At 59.8% G+C, this 18,501-nt stretch overlaps 2 protein-coding genes across 4 annotated transcripts; both read right to left on the reverse strand.

Moving 5' to 3' along the window:
* Positions 1-1,286: 1,286 nt before the first annotated feature.
* Positions 1,287-8,771, reverse strand: ZBTB48 (zinc finger and BTB domain containing 48). Of its 3 annotated transcripts, none has more exons than XM_061185049.1 (11): positions 8,719-8,771; positions 7,428-8,124; positions 6,702-6,943; positions 4,415-4,526; positions 3,699-3,791; positions 3,261-3,347; positions 2,914-3,068; positions 2,312-2,448; positions 2,076-2,240; positions 1,768-1,856; positions 1,287-1,665 (listed from the first exon to the last, which is right to left on the reverse strand). In XM_061185049.1, exons 2-11 carry the CDS (start codon positions 8,115-8,117, stop codon positions 1,369-1,371), a joined length of 2,067 nt encoding a protein of 688 aa, XP_061041032.1. In that variant the 5' UTR covers positions 8,118-8,124; positions 8,719-8,771; the 3' UTR covers positions 1,287-1,368. The 3 variants fall into 3 exon arrangements, with proteins under 3 accessions (XP_061041032.1, XP_061041031.1, XP_061041033.1); XM_061185048.1 differs by having other exon boundaries at positions 4,415-4,529; XM_061185050.1 differs by lacking the exon at positions 3,699-3,791 and having other exon boundaries at positions 4,415-4,529.
* A 502-nt stretch (positions 8,772-9,273) lies between these two features.
* Positions 9,274-17,905, reverse strand: TAS1R1 (taste 1 receptor member 1). Its single transcript, XM_061187147.1, is given in 7 exon segments — positions 9,274-10,151; positions 11,654-11,774; positions 12,086-12,298; positions 12,757-13,358; positions 13,361-13,494; positions 15,448-15,753; positions 17,739-17,905. Coding segments are annotated over 6 exon segments (2,211 nt in total). The 5' UTR covers positions 15,711-15,753; positions 17,739-17,905.
* Positions 17,906-18,501: the final 596 nt, after the last annotated feature.

Consider the following 18,501-nt stretch of genomic DNA (forward strand, 5'->3'; position numbering starts at 1 on the left):
TAACTGTCTTTACGTCTGAGCTCCCTAGTGGGCAAGGAGTAAAAGGAAAGATGGTTGGAGGGGTTCTGGGTCTAAAGTGGAGTTTTCCTCCTTAAACCCTGGGAGGTATTCAGCATAGCGTGGGGCTGGTGCCTCGGGAATCCTCCAGTGATGAGGCGTTAAGTGATGGCTGACGCGAGCTCTTGGGGTCACGACTGTCACTACCCCTGATTCTGCGCTCACCCCGTGCCAGGCACTGAGCAGAAGCACGCACTGTCTGGGGGGGGCAGCTGTAAACGTGTGCAGGTTCTTGACACTCCTCCCCTTGAACCTAAGGAATGACGTTTTGGTGACTGCCTGGACCAATACAACGCGGCAGGGGTGGCACTGTTGACCTCCAGGGCCAGGTCACAGAAAGGCCTTGCAGCTTTGGCCTGCTGCGACGTTCCTCCCAGCACCCAGCCACCATGCTGTGAGGGAGCCCAGGCAGCCCATGGGGAGGCACCCTGGCCCACGGCCAGTGCCAACTTGCCAGGCACACAAGTGGGCCATCTTGAGAGCAGATCTGACCCCCGGCCCCGAGGGCAATTCTGGGGTCGTCTGTTACCCGGCAGGGGACTGGAACAGCAGGCTTTCTCATTTAATCCTCGTCTATGAAGCGAGCGCTGTTACTAATTCCATTAAAAAGTAAGGAAGTGAAGCATTTAGTCACTTGCCCCGGGTCACAGCTCTAAAAACGAGCTGGGAAGGAATCTGGATGCAGGCAGTTGGCCTCCCGAGCCCACACGTTCTTCTTCCCAAGGCTGCAGAACCTGGGTACCACCAGGGCCTCTTGCCGTTCTAGGCCTGGCCCTGCCTGTGTGCCAAGCCAGCCTCCTGGACAAGCAAACCAAGCTTCTCCCCCAGGGAAAGGTCCTGTCCATGGTCATGCCGCCAGCCAGGGTCCAGAGCACGCTTAGCCACAAGCCTGACTGTCCTCAGGCTCCCAGATCCACTTGGCTGCAGAGTAACAGGGCCCCCGTCTTGGGCCAGCCACCATCGTCAGGGCCCTGGCCACTGGTCCCGGTTCTAAAACCCAGATGGAGAAAGATGAGAGCGCCCTGGGCCAGAGGCTTGTCCCCCAAAGCTACCTGCCCAAGTTTCACTTGGCTGGGGTCTCCCAACAATGTGGGGAAGCTGCTGGCCAAGCTCTGGGGTGCACGGAGGACCAGGCAGGACACCGTTTCTTCTAGAGGACACGGTGGGAAAGCAGCACCTCCCTGGAGCCCAGGTTCCCGGGGACCAGGCCGCTGGATGGGCCAGAACAATTGAGTCCAAAGCCATGTGGTTTATTGGGGGTATGGGGCCAAGTGGGCTGGGGGCCGCGGGGTGTTGGCGAGGGGGGGAGGACTACGTGTCACAGTCCTCGGGGATGGCGGCCGTGATGATGAGCGAGGGCTCCACGACGCCCGGGCCCGAGAAGCTCTCCTCCGCACACAGTCTCTGGCCAGGGAGCTGGGAGGCCAGGCTGCCCTGGGCCAGCGACTCCACGATGACCTCAGCCGAGCCCACCTCCAGCTCGGTGGGCGGCTGGAGCGCCACCACCACCATCTTCTCGTCCTCGATGACCAGGTTCCGGAGCTTGCGCTGCCGTGGGTTGTAGTTCTCCACCCGGTCGTGGATCTCCATGTGCCTCCGCAGGTGGGCCTAGCGGGGAGGGGGGGGCTCAGGCTGGGCACAGAGGCGTCTGGGGGAGGGGCTCAGGGGCCGGGGGGGCGGGGGGCAGGAGGAGGCCGGCCCCAGGCCTACCTGCCGGGTGAACTTGTAGCCGCATTCCGTGCACTCGAACTTCCTGACCCCCTTGTGCCTCCTCACGTGCACGCGCAGCTGCTCCACGGCTGCAGGAGGGAAGGGCCCAGCGTCGGGGCGGGAGCAGGGCTCCAGCCCGGAGAGGAGACACAGCCTGCGGCCGTTCTGGGCCCTGCCAGGCTCTCCAGCGCCACCCTGAGGTCCCTACTGCCCGGGGCCCTGGGGAGCCTCCGCCGCGGAGGAGCCTGTGACAGCCCCTCGGGCCCTCTCTCCCCCACCCGGGGCTCGACCGGGGCAGGCCCAGGCACCTTTGAAGGTCTTCCCGCAGATCTGGCAGAAGTGGGGCCGGCCCTCCTGGTGGCGGCTGGCCACGTGCCTCAGCAGGGGCCCCTTCTCCGTGAAGCGCTGCTCGCAGAACTCACAGCTGAAGGGCCTCTCGCCGGTGTGGGTGCGGTTGTGCTTGTCCAGGCTGGCTGCGGGGACGAGGTGAGGGCTCAGCCGCCGGGCCTCAGCCCCAGGACGGGGAGGGGACGGCCTGCCTCACCTTGGGTGCGGAAGGTCTTGCCGCAGAGGTGGCACTGGAAGGGCTTCTCGCCTGTGTGCGTGCGCAGGTGCATGTTGAGATTGGCCTTCTGGGTGAAGGCGTGGCTGCAGAACTCACAGACGTACGGCCTCTCGTTCCTGTCCAGGTGGGGACACGGCAGAGGCGTCACCGAGGGAAGTGGCCCCCTAGGCGCCACTGCAGCTGGGAACACGGCCGGCCCGAGCCACGGAAACAGGCAAGGCTGAAGCCAGCTGGCCTGAGCCTTGGGAACGGGCCCGGGCTGCTGCGAGGTGCCTGGAGGAAGGGCTTGGGCAGGGCTGGGAGAGGAGCACGAGCTCCATCCCGGGAGCCACGGGAAACTGAGAAGCTGCCCGGGGCGGGGGTAGGGAGCCTGGTCTTGCCTGAAATCCCCTCCCCCCAGCCTCGCTGGCCCAACAGGCTTGCTCATCCGGCAGGCGTCCCCACCCAGAAAGGCTGCAGGCACCGGACTCAGGGTGGGGGGCACTCTGGGTGAGCGGCAGCAAACTCTGCCTTCCCAGCCCACCCGCGGGCCTGGAGGCAGCAGCAGGGCCAGGCCCTGGGGGAAGAAGGGCCACCGCCACCTGTGCTTGGCCTTGATGTGCATCTGCAGGCCGTTGCGGCTGGACGCCCGGTGGCCGCACTCCTCACACACAAAGAGCTTCTCCCCGCGGTGCTTGAAGGCCTCGTGCAGCTGCAGTTCCGTCCGGGACAAGAAGCACTTGGCGCAGGTGGGACACTAAGGGACCGGGCGAGAGTCAGGAGGGAGGGAGGGCCACCCGGGGGCCCCAGAGAACCCCCCAGACCCCTCACGCCGGACCCGCACAGCCCGCCACTCTGGACGCGGCCACGCCGCCTTCACCGCGCTGGTGCCCGGCATCGGAGCGCCCGGCCCCGGTCCTCAGGGCCCTCAGGACGGCCTGGCACTCACCGCGTGGGGCTTGGGCGCTCCGTGCAGCTTGATCATGTGGCTCTGCAGGTCCTTCTTCTGCATGAACTGCTGGGAGCAGGAGGAGCACTGGAAGACAGGCCACGGTCCCCTCTGAGCCCTGGCCACCCCCAGGCTGTCGGGCGGGGAGCCAAAGGCAGGGCACAGCCGAGATGCGGAGGCTCCCCAACCCGGTGTGAAGGCCACACTGGGGAGGGCCTCTGGTGCTACGCCCACGCCGAGGCTGAGGCTGCCCTCTGCGGAAAGAAACAGCAGCCCCGCCCAAAGATACGGGAGCACCGGACACGGGGAGGGAGGGCAGGGCTCCTCGACGGCTGGCGAGGGGGAGGCCCCCCGACACCATCCCAGGTAAAGGGCTAGGCGGGAGGGACCCTGGGGCCGCCCCTCGGCCCTCAGCCCTGGGGACAGGCCGAGCCTGACCTTGTAGGGCATCTCCCCCGTGTGGGACACCATGTGCACCCGCAGCTCCATCCTCCGGCGGAATGTCTCCTGGCACACGGAGCATGTGAAGACCTGGCAGTGTGAGGGGCAAGCGGGGCCGGTGTCAGCGGGGGCCTCTGCCTCGACGGCAGCCTCAGCTGGGGCTTCCACTCGCTTCTGGGAAGAGTCTGCCCGGGGCGGGGGGAGGGTGGGGGGGGCGCTAGGGTGGGAGAGGGCAACACGTAACCTGCTTGCCCTGACGCTGACCCTCGCTGAACGCTGCAAGCCCACCACGCCAGGCTGGGGGCCAGGCCGGTACGGGGCCCCAGCCTGCAGGCGACAGGCCTCTAGGAAGAGGTGGGGGTGGGGTTTAGCCACCGAGTCACACGGGCCAGCCAAGGGGGTGGGGGGAGGTGGCCAGGTGGCCTTTCTCAGCAGCCACCCCCCACCGAAGTACCCCTTCTCCAAAGCCCAGGGGCCCAGGCAGGCAAACCCAAAATGCCTCCTACAAAGTCCCTCCTGGGCTTGTGCCGCCCGCCCTTGGGACCTGTCCCCCCAACCTGCGCCAGGAAGTGGACCCGATGACATCCAAGGACCCTGCAGCTCTTGAGTTTACAGTCCCATCTACGCCAGTCCCCTGGGGGACCCTCCCGGGTTGCAGAGAGACAGAGGCCAGCGTGCCCTGCCCGCCAGGACCCGGGCCGGCCCCCAAGTACCTGTTCCGAGCGGTTCATGCAGTTCCGGGCTTCGTGCTCCAGGAGGTTCTCCTTCCGAAAGTAACACTTCCCGCATTTGGGACACTCGAAGGGTTTCTCCCCAGTGTGTTTCCTGCTGGGAGAAGCCACGGGGGGTGTCGCGGCTGAGTGGACCTGCCGCCCTCCCTCACCCAGGCCCCCTCCAGCACCTCTGACAGTGCTGTGCTCCGCGGCAGAGGAAGACTGGGCTTGGGCCGCCGCCTGAGGCTCTCCACGAGGCTCGGCCAGACCCAGCCGGTGAAGCTGCAGGGCTGAGCCCAGAAACCCCCCTCCCTCCCGGAGACTCTGCAAGGGAGGGCACGGCACAGCTCCACACTGGAGGGGCCGCCCCAGAGCCGCAGGCCGATGGGGAGGCCCAGCAGCCAGCATCTCTCCGAAGACAGAAATGATCCCTGGGCCCTGACTCCCTGGAGAAACCACGCAGTCTGCCTGGAACTTCCATGGGCTCAGCCTTCAAAACCACAGCCAGAATCTGACCACCTCACCTGGCCTCCATGCTACCATCTAGTGCGGCCACACCATCCCTGGGCCACCGCCTGGGCCTCCTACCCATCCCGTGCTCCACGCCTACCTCCCGTCGGGTTTCCACTTCAGGAGCCAGACGGGCCCTCAAGTACAACCAGATCGCATCGCCTCTTTGCTCACAACCCTCTAATGTTTGGCATCTCACCCTGAGAAAGGCCTGGGGGCCTGTGAGGGCACTGCTGGCCTGCCCCTTACCTTGCTGGCCCCCTCCCACCCCAGAGCCTCTCCTCTGGCCCCTCTCTGGCCCAGAGTGCTCTCCCCAGCCATCCGTTAGGCAAACTTCTTCACTTCCTTTGAGTCTGCTGGATTATCTCCTTTCTTTACAATCGCAACCTGACCCCACCCTGAACTCCCCAGCCCCCTGGCACTGCTGTCCTTTTCTTTTTTTCGTGGCCTTCATCGCACTGCGAAGTCTCTTATCTGGTAGTTCAGGGTCTCATCGCCCTGCTGGAAGGCGAGCTCCACAAGGCCTCTTTGTTCTGTTCACTAAGGTATCCGGTACGCCCAGCCACCGGGCGGACAGCTCACTGAATGAGCTAAATGAACCCTGACTTCAGAGCCCGGGAGTGGCGTGGGGAGAGCTCCGACAACCTGCCAGAGGCCATACACTCCTCTCATCCTCTGCTGCTATACTGACTGTCTTGTCCCCCATCCCAAAGACCTCAGGAGGCCATCACCCCTTCCCAGTTCTCAGGGCCGGTCTAGCAGCCTGCAGCCCAAGGTAAGGATGGGGTCGGTGCCTGCACCCAGGTCTTACACTGGGAGAGCGTCCAGGCAGACACAGACCACCCCAGGGTGACTTCCCCAAAGGCTCCACTGGCAGCAGCTGCCCCCAGAGCAGGGACAGCAAATGGGCTTCAGCCCCAGTTCCAACTCCATTCGGTCGCTAGTAGCTTCTGAGAGTGTCATACTGAGAAAACGTGTTATAGCCCAGCCTGGCTTGGCAAGAAATCGCACCAAGTGATGTCTTGGGCTAAGGACGGGCAAGACTAGAAGGCGTGTCACCTAGTTGCCATCCCTGCAGGCCCCGCAGAGAGCAAGGCCCCTGGAGCAGCGCCTTCCAAGAGGACGCTCTGGGATGATGGAAATGTTCTACGTCCGTCCTGTCGCATTCGGCAGCTGGGGCCACACGTGGCTACTGAGCCCTTGAAATGCAGTTAGTGTGACTGAGGAACTGAACTTACTTAATTTTAATTACTTTGATTTTAAATTAAAATAGCTTCGCGTGGCATCTGATTACCTTATGGGACACGGCAGCTTTAGACGAATGGTCTCTAATGCTCTGCTGACACCTCAGAGCTAACCTGTCCCCAGAAATGTGGGTGGCACCAACCCTAAAGATCGACATTTGGCCCAAAGCCCACACTGCCAGGCTTTAGAAACACCTACAGTCAGGCCACAGCCACAGCCCGGGGGCCACAGGCTTCTCTCACCCACTTGGGAAAAGCCAGCTGGAGGTCAATGTTCACAGCGCGTGGAACCTGTTGCTAAGGTGTCCACAGACCCACTCCAAGCAGAGGGCTCGCAGGAGGGCGAGGAAGAAGGAAGCCAACCAAGGTCAGGTGCTCACTCCCCGCAGGCCAGAGGACGCCAATGCCAGGCGCTCTGTGGGTCTGAGATGGAGCCCCTGGCCCCTACGCGGCCCAGAAGTGGGGATGCAGGCCCCCTCCCCCAACACGGGAACAGCAGGTGGGAAAAGAAAATAGAAAAACAGAACGTTTACCTGTTGTGAACTTTTAGATAATATTTGCTGAGGAACTTTTTATGACATGTGGGGCATTCAACCGGCACCGCTGTACCTTTTCTGTTCTCAGCAGGCTCGGCTGCCCGGGAACCTGCACTCAGGGCCGGCTCGGCAGCACAGGGCTTTCTGATTACGTTTGATTTCCTCCTGGTCGGCACAGTCTCAGTCTCAGAAACATAATCGCCATCCCCATCATCCTCAACTTGAACCACCACTTCCCACTAGAGCAGAAGAGGCAGCAGGAGAGAGCGAGGTCACCAAATTAATCAGCAGGGGTGCTGGGGACGGATCTACGGGGCAGCCAGCTCCATCCAGTTCCATCCCAAGTCCCAACCCAGGCACATCCCCAGACAAGTCCCTTCATCAGTGACTGTTCCCTTCAGGGTCCCAGGGCAGGCAGCATCCGAATCTCGGGTTTGGAGAGCAGGAGCTCTATTTGTGGGTAACTGGAAGTTTGCCTGGATTTCACTACCCTGGGAAACACCTGATGCTGCCCACTCAACCCCAAGAAGCTGGCAACCACGAACACGACTCGCAGAAAGGTCAGCCTGAGGATGCAGGATGGAGCTGGCTTCCTACATTTGGAGGAAATCTGTTCTAAACCCACAAAACAGATTCTACCTTAGGGTCCAGATTATCCCGGAAAAGCGTCAGTCTCTCCTCCCCACTCCTGCCTCCCCTGCTCCAGCATCCTGGGCACAGTACCTCGTTACTCCCGCCCTGCAGCTGGACACCTTCAGCCTCAAAGGGCCTTGGGGGCACTCTGCAATCCTCAGGCTCCTTGTCCTCAGGGGGACAAAGCTTCAGAGCCTGCTTGAGTTTCCCACGGAGGAAGGAGGGGTTCTCACTCTGAGCAGGGAGACCAAGCTGGGGCCTCTGGAGGCTGGGACTACCGCTGAGCTCCTGATCCCTGGGGGTTTGACCCAGCGTCCTCGAAACTTCCTCTTCCTCCAAGCTTGCTGGCTCCTTGAGGTGGCTGCTCACATCCCGAGGGGCGGGTTTCCCCAGCCCGCTGTGGCCACTTGGTGCCAGTCCCACTGAGGCTTTGGGCTTGAAGCTCTGGCACAGCTCTACAGCCTCTGGCACCCGCAACTCCCTGGCTGCCAGGAGCACCTGATCCCGGTTCCCCGAGGTGAGGGCGAGGTGGCCAGTGTAGAAAAAGTCCAGCAGGAGGCCAAAGATCTCAGCGAAGCCGGCAGGGAGGACGACACTGCCCCCTGAGCCATCCCCATAGAGGCTCTGGAAGAAGTGGCTGCAGCAGGCGAGGACACTCCAGTGCGCCTTGAACACCAGACCCCCCACGTCCAGGGTGGCGTCGCAGTACTGGCCCCGCTCCCGCTGCTTGTTGAGCTCCTGCAGAACCCTTACACTGTGCTGGACGAAGGAGCCGTCCATGGTCCGTCTGAAAGGGAGACAGGCAGCAGTGACCCCCTGACCAGTCCCACCGAGGGGTAGTAAGAGAAAGCCCCTGGATCTGAGAAGAGGGTAAGGGGAGGCAGACTCTATTCAGTCACATATATTACAACCAGGGCTTAGATCAAGGTTAGAAGGTGCAAGCTGACACAGGAACGGACTGAAAGCCTCCCTGGGGGCCGGGGCCAAGTAAGCAGCCCATATCGGGGGTGGCCAGAGAGTGTGGGTGGCGGAGCCGCAGGCGGACTAGGTGGGGACAGAGTCAGGAAGGGTGCTGGTGGGAGGAAATCAAAAGTTTGAGAAAAGAGGCGGGGGATCAGCGCGAACTCATCAGCCTGGCACAGCGAGAGGGCCCGACGCAGGGAAGGGTGGCGGCTGCAGACAGGTGAACGGAGCCCACGCCGCGCCCACACGTCCGGAGCGGCCGGGCGGAAGGCGGCCGCGGTCACACTCCGTCAACAGCCACCGCGGCCCACAGCGCCCCCTCCCTCGCCTCGTTCCTCCCGACCTCCTCACCCGGGCCACTCCTCCCTACGCCAACCCCTCCGGCCCCAAGCCAGGTCGCCCGCACAGCCCCACTGACCGACTGCCCCGGCGGTAAGTGCCGGGCCGACCGTGCAGAGACGCCGCCGCCGCCGCCGCCGCCGGACGTGACGTCAGAGCGCGCCGGCCGGGGCGGGACGCCTCGGAGGCGCTAGCCTTTACCTCCGGGCCCTGGAGGCGGTACCACGTAGATAACAGCCAATGGGGTGCAGGGAAAGGCGGGGCCAGCTCCGTTCCCTCGGCGCTGGGCCCGCCTCCTGGGGTTGCCTAGCAACGCCAAGCTGGACGTTGAGTCTACTCCCGGCTCGGAGTCCCGAGGTTCCGGCTGCGGTTAGCCCGGCCGCGCAGCGCCCTCAGGCTTGAAGAGACAGCGCCCTACCCTCGCCCCAGAGAGGAAGCACAGCCAAGAAGCACATTTCACCTCTTTATTGGCAGCCAGCGCAGCCCGGACTGAGCTCTCCCGTGGGCTTACACTTCCCAAGCCAAGGCTGAGGAGCCCAGAGGCCTCCTGGGCGCCCCATTCCACCTTCAACCCTGAGAGCAGTGGAGACTTCCAGTTCACCCTGCCCCGGCTTGACCCTGCCCGACCCACTGGTCAGGTGGAGCCACAGCGCCTGGTGGAGTCCTGGGTGGAGGCCTGGAGGTGCTCGGTGCTGTTGAGATCTGGGCGGCACAGGATCACATAGCACTTGGGGAGGAAATAACCGCTGAAGCCGCCACTCAGGCTGCTCAGCATGGCCAGCACGTTGACCGCGGGCAGGTACTTGCCCTGGTAGACACTGGCCGTGGTGAAGAAGGCGATCCAGGACACGAAGTTGAGGAGCAGGCTGCTGCAGGCAAAGGCGCTGACCTAGAGGAGGCCATTGTAGGCGAAAGCCAGCATGAAGCCCAGTGAGTCAGCCTCTGTGCAGTCAAGCACCACCAGCTGAGGGAAGGGCTGGTATTCCCTGGTGGGCAGTGAGGTCCACACTGCAAGCCACATTAGACAGATAAGCAGCTGGGTTGTTGAGCTGATCACCACAAACAGGCCAGCACCGTGGTTTTGGACCCACGCATGGAAGAAGGTGGGTACCTTGGCAGAAAACTGGAAGATGAACACAAGTTGGAAGGAGCAGATCATCAGGCAGGACAGGAAGATGGCAAAACCAAGGGCAAAGAGGCCTTTGCACAGCAGGCATGTGGGCAGCGTGGGCTCCCCAAAGAAGCCATAGTGGCCGCAGCTGCCCCCCTCCAGGGAGCCCAGCATGAGGAAGCACAGCCGGCCTCCAGGCGATCTCACCACAGGCGTGTCTAGGTGCCAGGCAAACAGGCCAGCAGTCCCAGCCCCCAGCAGCAGCAGCAGCGTATTAGCTGCCAGGAGCACCCAAGAGATGGGCTCATGCCAAGTTAGAAACACCACGGTGCATGGGAAGCAGGTCTGGCTTCTCTCAGGTGCCCACTCTTCTCTCCCACAAGGTTGGCAGCTGTAGGGGTCTGGAAGGGAAGGCAGAGAGGGTTCCTGAGAGCCGGGTAAGCATAGCAGGAATGGGGAAGGGAAGGGAGGCCGTGCAAGCCCGCAAGGTTCTGGGAGGGCTGTAGCACAGGAGCTGGGCTCTGCCAGGCACAGCAAGATGGGGTAGCCCTGAGTGAGGGCCCCCAGGGCAAGTGTTTCCTCAACATGCCTGTGTTAATTACAGATTGTGGAGACACTTGGGTCGGTTCTGTATGGTTCATGATCCCATGAAACCCAGAAGGGGTTTGCAAACCAAGAGGTCGTAGAGAGGGCCTTAACCCACATAACCTTGAGGCTATGATCCAATGGGAGCAGCCAGCCCCAAAGGAAGGGTCTTTTCATCTCTCCCCAGCACTCCCACTAGCCAAATCCACCTGCCTGAGCTGCCGCTCTGTGGTTTCTCTGAGTTGACTCTCTCAGGATAGAAGAGATACATTCCCACGCCCGCAGAGACAGTAAAAGGAAGGCACGTGGCCCCTGGAGTCCAGCTCTGGGCTGAGCCCTTAGCTACCTCCGTTTGCTCTCCGGTCTTGACCTTGCATCACTGGGTAGAGTATGCTTTTTGTCCTTCTGCAGACATGCTAGTATCTGCATTCAGGCCAAGCTCTTCAAGGTGTCAGCTGTCACTGGCCTGGACAACAGAAAGGACTTCATACAGATAACATGGGAGGGCACAAAGGGAATGATAGCCACATCTGTTTGGATAAGGAGGTTGAATTTAGGGGGACTTCCCTGGTGGTCCAGTGGTTAAGATTCTGAGCTCCCAATGCAGGGGGCCTGGGTTCGATCCCAGGTCAGGGAACTAGATCCCGCAGGCCACAACTAAGAGCCCACATGACGCAACTAAAAGATCCCACAAGCCACAAGTAGAGATCCTGCACACGGCAACGAAGATCCCATGTGCTGCAACTAAGACCCAGTGCAGCCAAATAAATAAATATTTTTTTAAAATATATGTTGAATTTAGGATGAAATTGCCTCTGTAGGCGTTGGGTTGGGAGCTCTCTAATAAAGAACTCAGGTAGGGACTTCCCTGGTGGTCCAGTGGTTAAGAATCCGCCTTCCAATGCAGGGAACACGGGTTTGATCCCTGGTAAGGGAACTAAGATCCCACATGCTGCGGGGCAACTAAGCCCACATGCTGCAACCACTGAGCCCACATGCCACAACTAGAGAGAAGCCCACGGGCCACAACGAAAGATCCTGCATGCCACAACTAAGACACAATGCAGCCAAAAATGAAAGAAAGAAAGAAAGAAAGAAAAAAAGAACTCAGCAATATATGAGGACTTCAACTGCTTGTTTCTTTCTGCTTGATCAGAATTCAGTCGGATGGAAGGTGTCCCCCAACCTGTCCCTAACTGGCAGCAAAGTGACCAGGGTCCTGGTTCTGCACATGTGTGGCCCAAGGGAGGTCCATTCATCTGCTCTACAGACCCTAGGAGTGCTGGGTGGTTCACCCACTCATCACTGGGTCACTCACCACTCTTGTTGAGGAAGGTCCCAACCTCACAGAGCACACACTCAAAGCAGCAGTGGTGGAAACCCATGACCACTCTCTGGTGCCCTTCAGGACAGTCTCTGGAACACACAGACTGAGGCACCTGCAAGAAGCCACAGGTGTTCTGCAACCATGCGGAGGGGCCCAGCTCAAGGGACACTCGCTCTTAGGATGGAAAACTGGATCTCTGGGCATCCGCCTTCGCGGATTATTCCGAGGGCAGAGGCCCTGATTGTGTGAACCAGTGACGACCGGGTGTCTGTCTGTGAGCCCATGGAGCTTCCCTGGCAGGGCTGGGGAGAGTCATAGCGGCCTGATACCTGGGATCCCCTCTCCTGCTCTGTGTCAGCATTGTCCCCGTGCTCCAGGCTGCCTGTCAGGCAGTCACCTGGTGAGTGACCATGTCCCCGTTACCTGGTTGTCCTTTCCATGCCACCGGATTTTGATCGTATTTATGTCTAGCCAAACTGGAGACCACAAGGAGGAGCCGATGACCCTGAAGGTCCAGTTGGGGCCACTCCAGTCCCAGGCAATTATGCTATAACTGCTGAGGGGGTCGCCATTGTCATTAAATGTCACAATGTCCTTGTGTAAAAGGAGATTCACCTTGCGGATCTGCTCCAGAAGCTGAAACAAACAGGGATAACGGCGCTGCCATAGCTGACACAGGCTGCTCCTCCAGGACCCACCAGGACCCAGACGTCTCAGGAAGCAAGTGCCTGGGGCCTTGCTGAGCTTCTATCTGGGTGGTTTCAGCCCATCTGGAAGTTCTGGTCCCTTCTTCAGGCCCTCTCCCCTCCTAGGAGGCCCCTTCACCCTCCTATCCAGCCTCCTGAGTGAGAGGACGTCTCTAACAAAGGAGCCCTCTGCAGAGGTTTCAAGCCCGGGATCTGAGGCATGGTGGGTGGGAGGGGCCACAGTTCAGAGAACAGAAGAGGAACACGAGCCGCAGAGACGGGATCAGCCTCCAGTCGGGGGCCTTTGCCCCCCACCCCTTGCACTTAGGGTAGCTGAAGAGGAACCGCTCCGCTTGCCTCAGGAAAGCACCCTGATATAGGGTGCCAGTGGCAGGTTAAGTGCCTTACCTGCCAGGGATAGACCCAGCCTCTGGAACAGACTCCAGAGGCGCAGCCCAGGAGCTGGTGGAGGCTGTGAGCCACGGCATAGACAGCCTGGTACACGTTGTAGGCGGAGCCCATGGAGAATGCTCCAAGTGTGGGCATCTTCTGTGCCGTGGAAGCCCAGTACTCTCTGCAGAGCTGCTTGCTGCTGCACCAGGAGCCCCTGAGGCAAGGCCCAAGGGCTCCTTTGTCCGCCCCGACATAGGCCTCTTCAAACTCCTTCAGGCCAGGGACACGCCTCTGTGGGATGGCCACGCCCAGCACTGTGCCGATGCCCCGGATCCCAGGCACATTGCTGATGTGTCTGGAGATGGCCCAGTCTTCTGAGGCGACCCACACCTTGGCAGTCAGCTTGGCCAGCACCACGGACTCAAAGAACACCCTGGCCAGCTGCCTGCCGAAGAAAACGACCACGACCGTGGTCCTCACTTGGGCCAGGCAGCGCATCATGCTCTGCGTCCTCTCATCGCCCGGCTGGGCAGAGAAAGGCACAATGTCCTTGAAGGCAACGCAGATGCCCTGCTGGGTGGCCTGGTCCTCCAGCGCCTGCACCCCTAGCTGCCCACCATGGAGATCCAGACCCACCCGAACCTCCACAACGGCAGCATCAAGATGTCCACCTGGTGCTCATCACTTGGGATGGTGCGCAGAAAAGAGGGGTAGAGCCGCTTCATGCCGAGCATCACGCTGCTGGCATCATAGCTGACCTGTGGGGTTCAGTTCAGCAAGTTCAGTGGCATCAGCCTCGAACGAGGGCCCCCCAGTGCCAGCCCTGTGCTGGGCGCGGGGACACGGGGAGGATGGAGACATCCTGGCCCAGGGTCTCAAGCAGAGCACCACTTGACACACGAGGCTAACAGGTTACACGTCAGGTAGGGAGCAGGTCCCCAGGGAGACTTCTGGGAGAAGAATGGGAATCTGTCCTGTGGACAAAGGGACCACAACCGCATGCAGGGAGCGAAACGGTACGTGCGTGGGGCCCTTCAGGGACTTCCACTCGGCTGGAGGTCAGATCCAGGAAGAAAGAGAGCCTGAGCAGGTGTGTCTGGTCAGGGCAGGAAGCCTTAGCCCCCGCGCTGCAGGGCTGGGGCTTTATCCCAAGGCCTCAGGGTTTAGGCAGCGAAGTGACATCAGACTTGTGTTTTAGGAGTGTATCTCTGATCAGGGAGGAACGTGTTTAAAAAGGCTCAAGGCCAGGGGAATTCCCTGGCTATCCAGTGGTTAGAACTCCGCGCTTTCACTGCTAAGGGCGCAAGTTCAATCCCTGGTCAGGGAACTAACAACAACAAAAAAAAGGCTCAAGGCCAGAGTCACGGAGAACTCCTAGGACCTGATGGAATCATCTAGATGAGAGGGGAGGGCGGTCAGTTAAAGCTGCGGCAGTGGCCATAGAGTAGAAGGGACAGAGCTGGCAGCGGTGAGGGCCCCCTCCCTCACCGACCCCCGGCAGAGGCCGTGGTGGTGAGCTAAACGTCGGGGCAGGGAAGGGAGTGAAGGTAGGACTGCAGGGTTTCTGGCTTCCTTAGAGACAGTCGCTCTGCCAGATGGGCCGGGGAGGGGATGCAGGAAGACAAGAGGCTTGTGTTACGTGGGGAGGGAAGTTCATCTGGGGGCCGGCTGGGTCCATGAAGTGGAGACGCTGGGCGCTGGGCGAGCATCTGGAAATAAGGCTGGTGCTCAGGAGTCAGAAGGAAGGTGGAGACAGGAATTTCAGCCCGGGCCTCGGCCTGCCTGGGAAGGGGAGGGGTCTGCCCTAGGGAGTCACCGCCTTCTCAGAGGAGATGGGGGGCGGGGGGCAGAATTCTCTAAAGGAGACCAAGAAAGAAGTGCCCCAAGTGAAAGGGTCATAAATGCTGAGGGAAAGTGTCAAAATGGTCAAATGGAGGGACGTCCCTGGCCGTCCAGTGGTTAAGACTCCACGCTCTCAATGCAGGGGGCACGGGTTTGATCCCTGGTCGGGATCCCGCATGCTGAGCAGCATGGGGCCAAAAAAAAAAAAAAAAAAAAAAGATCAAATGGATTAAAGACGTGCGGGGTTCCACCTCCGGGCTGGCCACCTGAACCACGTCCAATCCCTACCCAGCCTGCACCTTCCAGCGCCGGCTAGAAGGGCAGAGTCCAGGGCAGCGGAGGGAGGAGTAAAGGCAAAGAGGGAGAAGCAAACAGGAAGAGAGGACTCTGCGGAGAAGTCTGCATGGAAGCGGGGCAGAGTCAGCCAGGTCCGAGAGGAGAAGTGCCTGGAGGATAGAGGAGGACAGGGCAAGCGTGTAGGTGGAGGAGGAGGCCCAGGGAGAGGTCGACGAGCAGAGGAGGGGAGGGACGGGCTTGGCCCGCACAGGGACAGATGCCACACCTCTGAGCCTGAGTCTGGGGGGGGGGTGGGAAACGAAGGGTGTTCAGTTCTGCACAAAGGTGGTAGGACAGCGGTAGGAGAAAGAAGGGCAGAAGTTTCCAAGGAGAATGGATTTTCCAGTGAGCACTGAGGCAGGAAGACCTGGAAGCGGCGCTTGGACAGGAAGGAATGCCAGGCAGGTGACTAACAAGCAGTGACCGCCCAGGAGGTCCAGGCTGGCCTCAGGCACGGCAGCTCCTGCCCACCGACCCCAGCCCACACTGGACTTGGCAGGAGGGGAGATGACCGAACTGCCAGGGCGCCAGCTTATCAGGGGCACCAGGAAGGGGCTCAGCAGGGCTGCAGTGGTGGCAACATGGCTGCTGGCGTCAGGCCCAATCACCGCCACAATCGTGGGGGAGTAGTGGGCAGGGTCTCCTTGGCTCTCCACGTAGCGCGTCCCTGGCGTGCTCAGCGTGGCAAACACATTGGCTGACTCCGAGCACCCGTCGTACGGCTTGTACCCCAGGGTGACGTTGGGCAGCAGGGCGGTGGAGTTGTTTATCTCCTCGATGCCAAACTGCATGGCCTGGAAGAGGTGGTAGCCATGGCCACTGAAGGTATTGGGCCTGTAGGGAAAGCCAGGCTGAGAGCTGAAAAGGGCAAAAGACCCTGCTGAGACCCTCTGGTCTCCTGGAACCCCAGGCTTGGGGGGTAGAAAAGAACCTTTGAGGTCATCTGTTCAGCCCCCTACAACCATGACCTCAGTGTGGACCCTGTGGCACACACAGTTCTGTTGACAGGCCTTCAGAGAGGTAGGGGACAAATTGGAGAAATACATATACCATGCCCGCTTCCCCCCCAATAAGCACGTTAGCCCTGAAAGGCTCCCAAGTCCTGTAGGAGAGAAACCTGCTATATTAGTCAGGGTTCTCCAGAGAAACAGAACCAAGAGGAGATACATATATATACACATAGAGAGAGAGAGAGAGAGAGAGAGGGAGGGAGAGAGGGAGACAGAGTGAGAGAGAGAGCAAACAAGAGAGGTTCATTTTAAGGAATTAGCTCATGGGATTATGGGGGCTGGCTAGTCTGGGATTTGCAGGGCAGGCTAGAAAATCCCACGAGACTTTATTTTGCAGTTGAGGCTGAAGGTGGAGTTCTTTCCTTTTCCGGGGACCTCCATCTTTTACGGTCTTCAACTGTTTGGATGAGCCCCACCTACATGATGGAGGGCAATCTGCTTTACTCAGTCTATTGATTTAAATGTTAACCATGTCTATGGGAATTCTCTGGTGGTCCAGTGGTTAAGACTTCACCTTCCAGTGCAGTGGGTGTGGGTTCGATCCCTGGCTGGGAGCTAATATGCCACATGCCTCGTGGCCAAAAAACCCAAAACGTAAAACAGAAGCAATATTGTAACAAATTCAGTAAAGACTTTAAAAATGGTCCACATCAAAAAAATCTTAAAGAAAAATAGATAAATATTAACCACGTCTAAAAATACCTTCACAGCAACATCTAGACTGGTGTTTAACCAAACAACTGGGCACCAGGCCCTAGCCAAGTTGACACATGAAATTAACCACAGTCCATGCTTAACCTTGTTTAACTAGTACTTTTCACTGGGACACTCGTGCCTGTGATGAGGGCCTGTGTTCCTCATGGCCTCTCTGGGAAACACCGACAAGGGCGCACTGGGGACATGATTCAGCCCAGCCCTGCTTGGAGAGTGTGCCAGCCTGTTCCATTTCCCAGCCTCTCTGCTTGTTGCTAGGCTCTCCCATCGTTCCGATCACTTCTGTCCTTGAGTCACTGGAAGGAAATGCAGTACCTCCGGCCCGTGACAGCCCTTCAGTTATCTGAAGCCGGTTTTCATATGTCTCCTCCTCCCTCAAGTCTTTTCTTCCCAGGCTCCCACCTGTAGCTCTTTGGGCCAGTCCTCCTGCGCCAGGCTTTCCAGAACCTTCCTCCTGGGCTGGCTGTCAGGTGTGCTTCATGTTTCGGGCATCCTACTGCTGAGCCGTGATACACCTTCAAGCTGCCCAAATCTAATGCTTGTATGGATGGCAAGCAACTATCTTCTTTGTAAGAAAGGCCGTTGTTTTTTCTACCTAGACTGTTGACTTCATGAAGACACCAACCTAATTTATCTTCGCTAAGCTCCTGAAGCATCTACTGCTATGTGTCCCCACATAGGGGGGGAAGCCTCCCCTGGAGAACCGTACTTGCCGTCTGGGAGACTAAGGAGTGTGAACTTGGGGAGGAATGGGGTGGGGGAGGAGACGGAGGAGGGGAAAGACCACGCTTGCTTAATCCTTGCCATCTAGTTACGTCACAAAGCCAGGAAACAACTGGCATAGAATTAAAAGACAAAGGACTCTAACAGCCAGGGCAAAAGGACATATTACAAAGTGGAAACTGTATTACAAGGTGCCAGGGAAGGGGCTAGCTAGCGCTTGAAGGTGGCGCCTGCAGCTTGGGTAGGGAGTGGAGGCAGCTCAGACGGTCACCCCAGAGGCAGAACTGGCAGGGTCTTGCTGAGGGGGGGCTGGCAGAGGGCCCCATAGGCATGGGCCCCCCTAGGTGACAGTTCTGCTGACCCCTCACTCACCTGTCACAGAAGGTCACTGTGGGTCTGCGTCTCACCCCTAGGTGGTCACCGTGGAGAGGAAACAGGCCCGCAAGCAGGTAATCCCCAGGGAGGCTGAAGTCAGAGGAGGACGCAGTGCTGTGGCAGCTGAAAGCCCAGCAGCAGGAGAGGGAAAGCTGCAGGCCGACGAGGCGTGGCCCCCCAGAGTAACACGCTGGCTAGACCTCCCTGCGCCTGGCATGGCCGCGCCGCGCCCTGAGACCAGGCCGGGCCGTTTAACTAGAATGGTCGGCCGCTGCCCAGATGCTTCCCGGTTTCATGCCTTTGGAAGGGGTGGGATTGGAACCCAGTTGTAGGAACCGGGCTGTTTGCCTCCACCGTCTGGGGCTGCCGTCCTCCTCGGGAACCGGGCAGGGTAAAGGCACAGGTGCAAACCGGGTGGCACCCACTGGCCCTTCCTCTGGACGGTTGTGGGTTCTGTCCTTGCACTGCTGCCTGTGGCTTCACCTGGCTCAGAAAGGGAGCCCTGGTATTTGGGGGCGGGCAGAGGAAGGCTGGAACACATCTTCTCTGGGGGCCTTGAGGAACAGGGTGTGGAAGGTTGCTCTCTGGGAGCTGAGGATTTTAAAACCTTTTACCTGGGCCTCAGTTTACCCAGTGAGACAAGGCTTTGAGTTAACCTTGCAACTCCACACACCCACCCCAGTCCTCAGTGTCCTGAAATTGAAATTCTGAGTAAATCATCCCTATTTCGCCTTGTTATAAACAGGGTTGCTCCCTTCAG

The sequence above is a fragment of the Eubalaena glacialis genome, chromosome 3 (genome assembly GCF_028564815.1).
Source record: "Eubalaena glacialis isolate mEubGla1 chromosome 3, mEubGla1.1.hap2.+ XY, whole genome shotgun sequence".
Lineage (NCBI taxonomy): Eukaryota > Metazoa > Chordata > Mammalia > Artiodactyla > Balaenidae > Eubalaena > Eubalaena glacialis.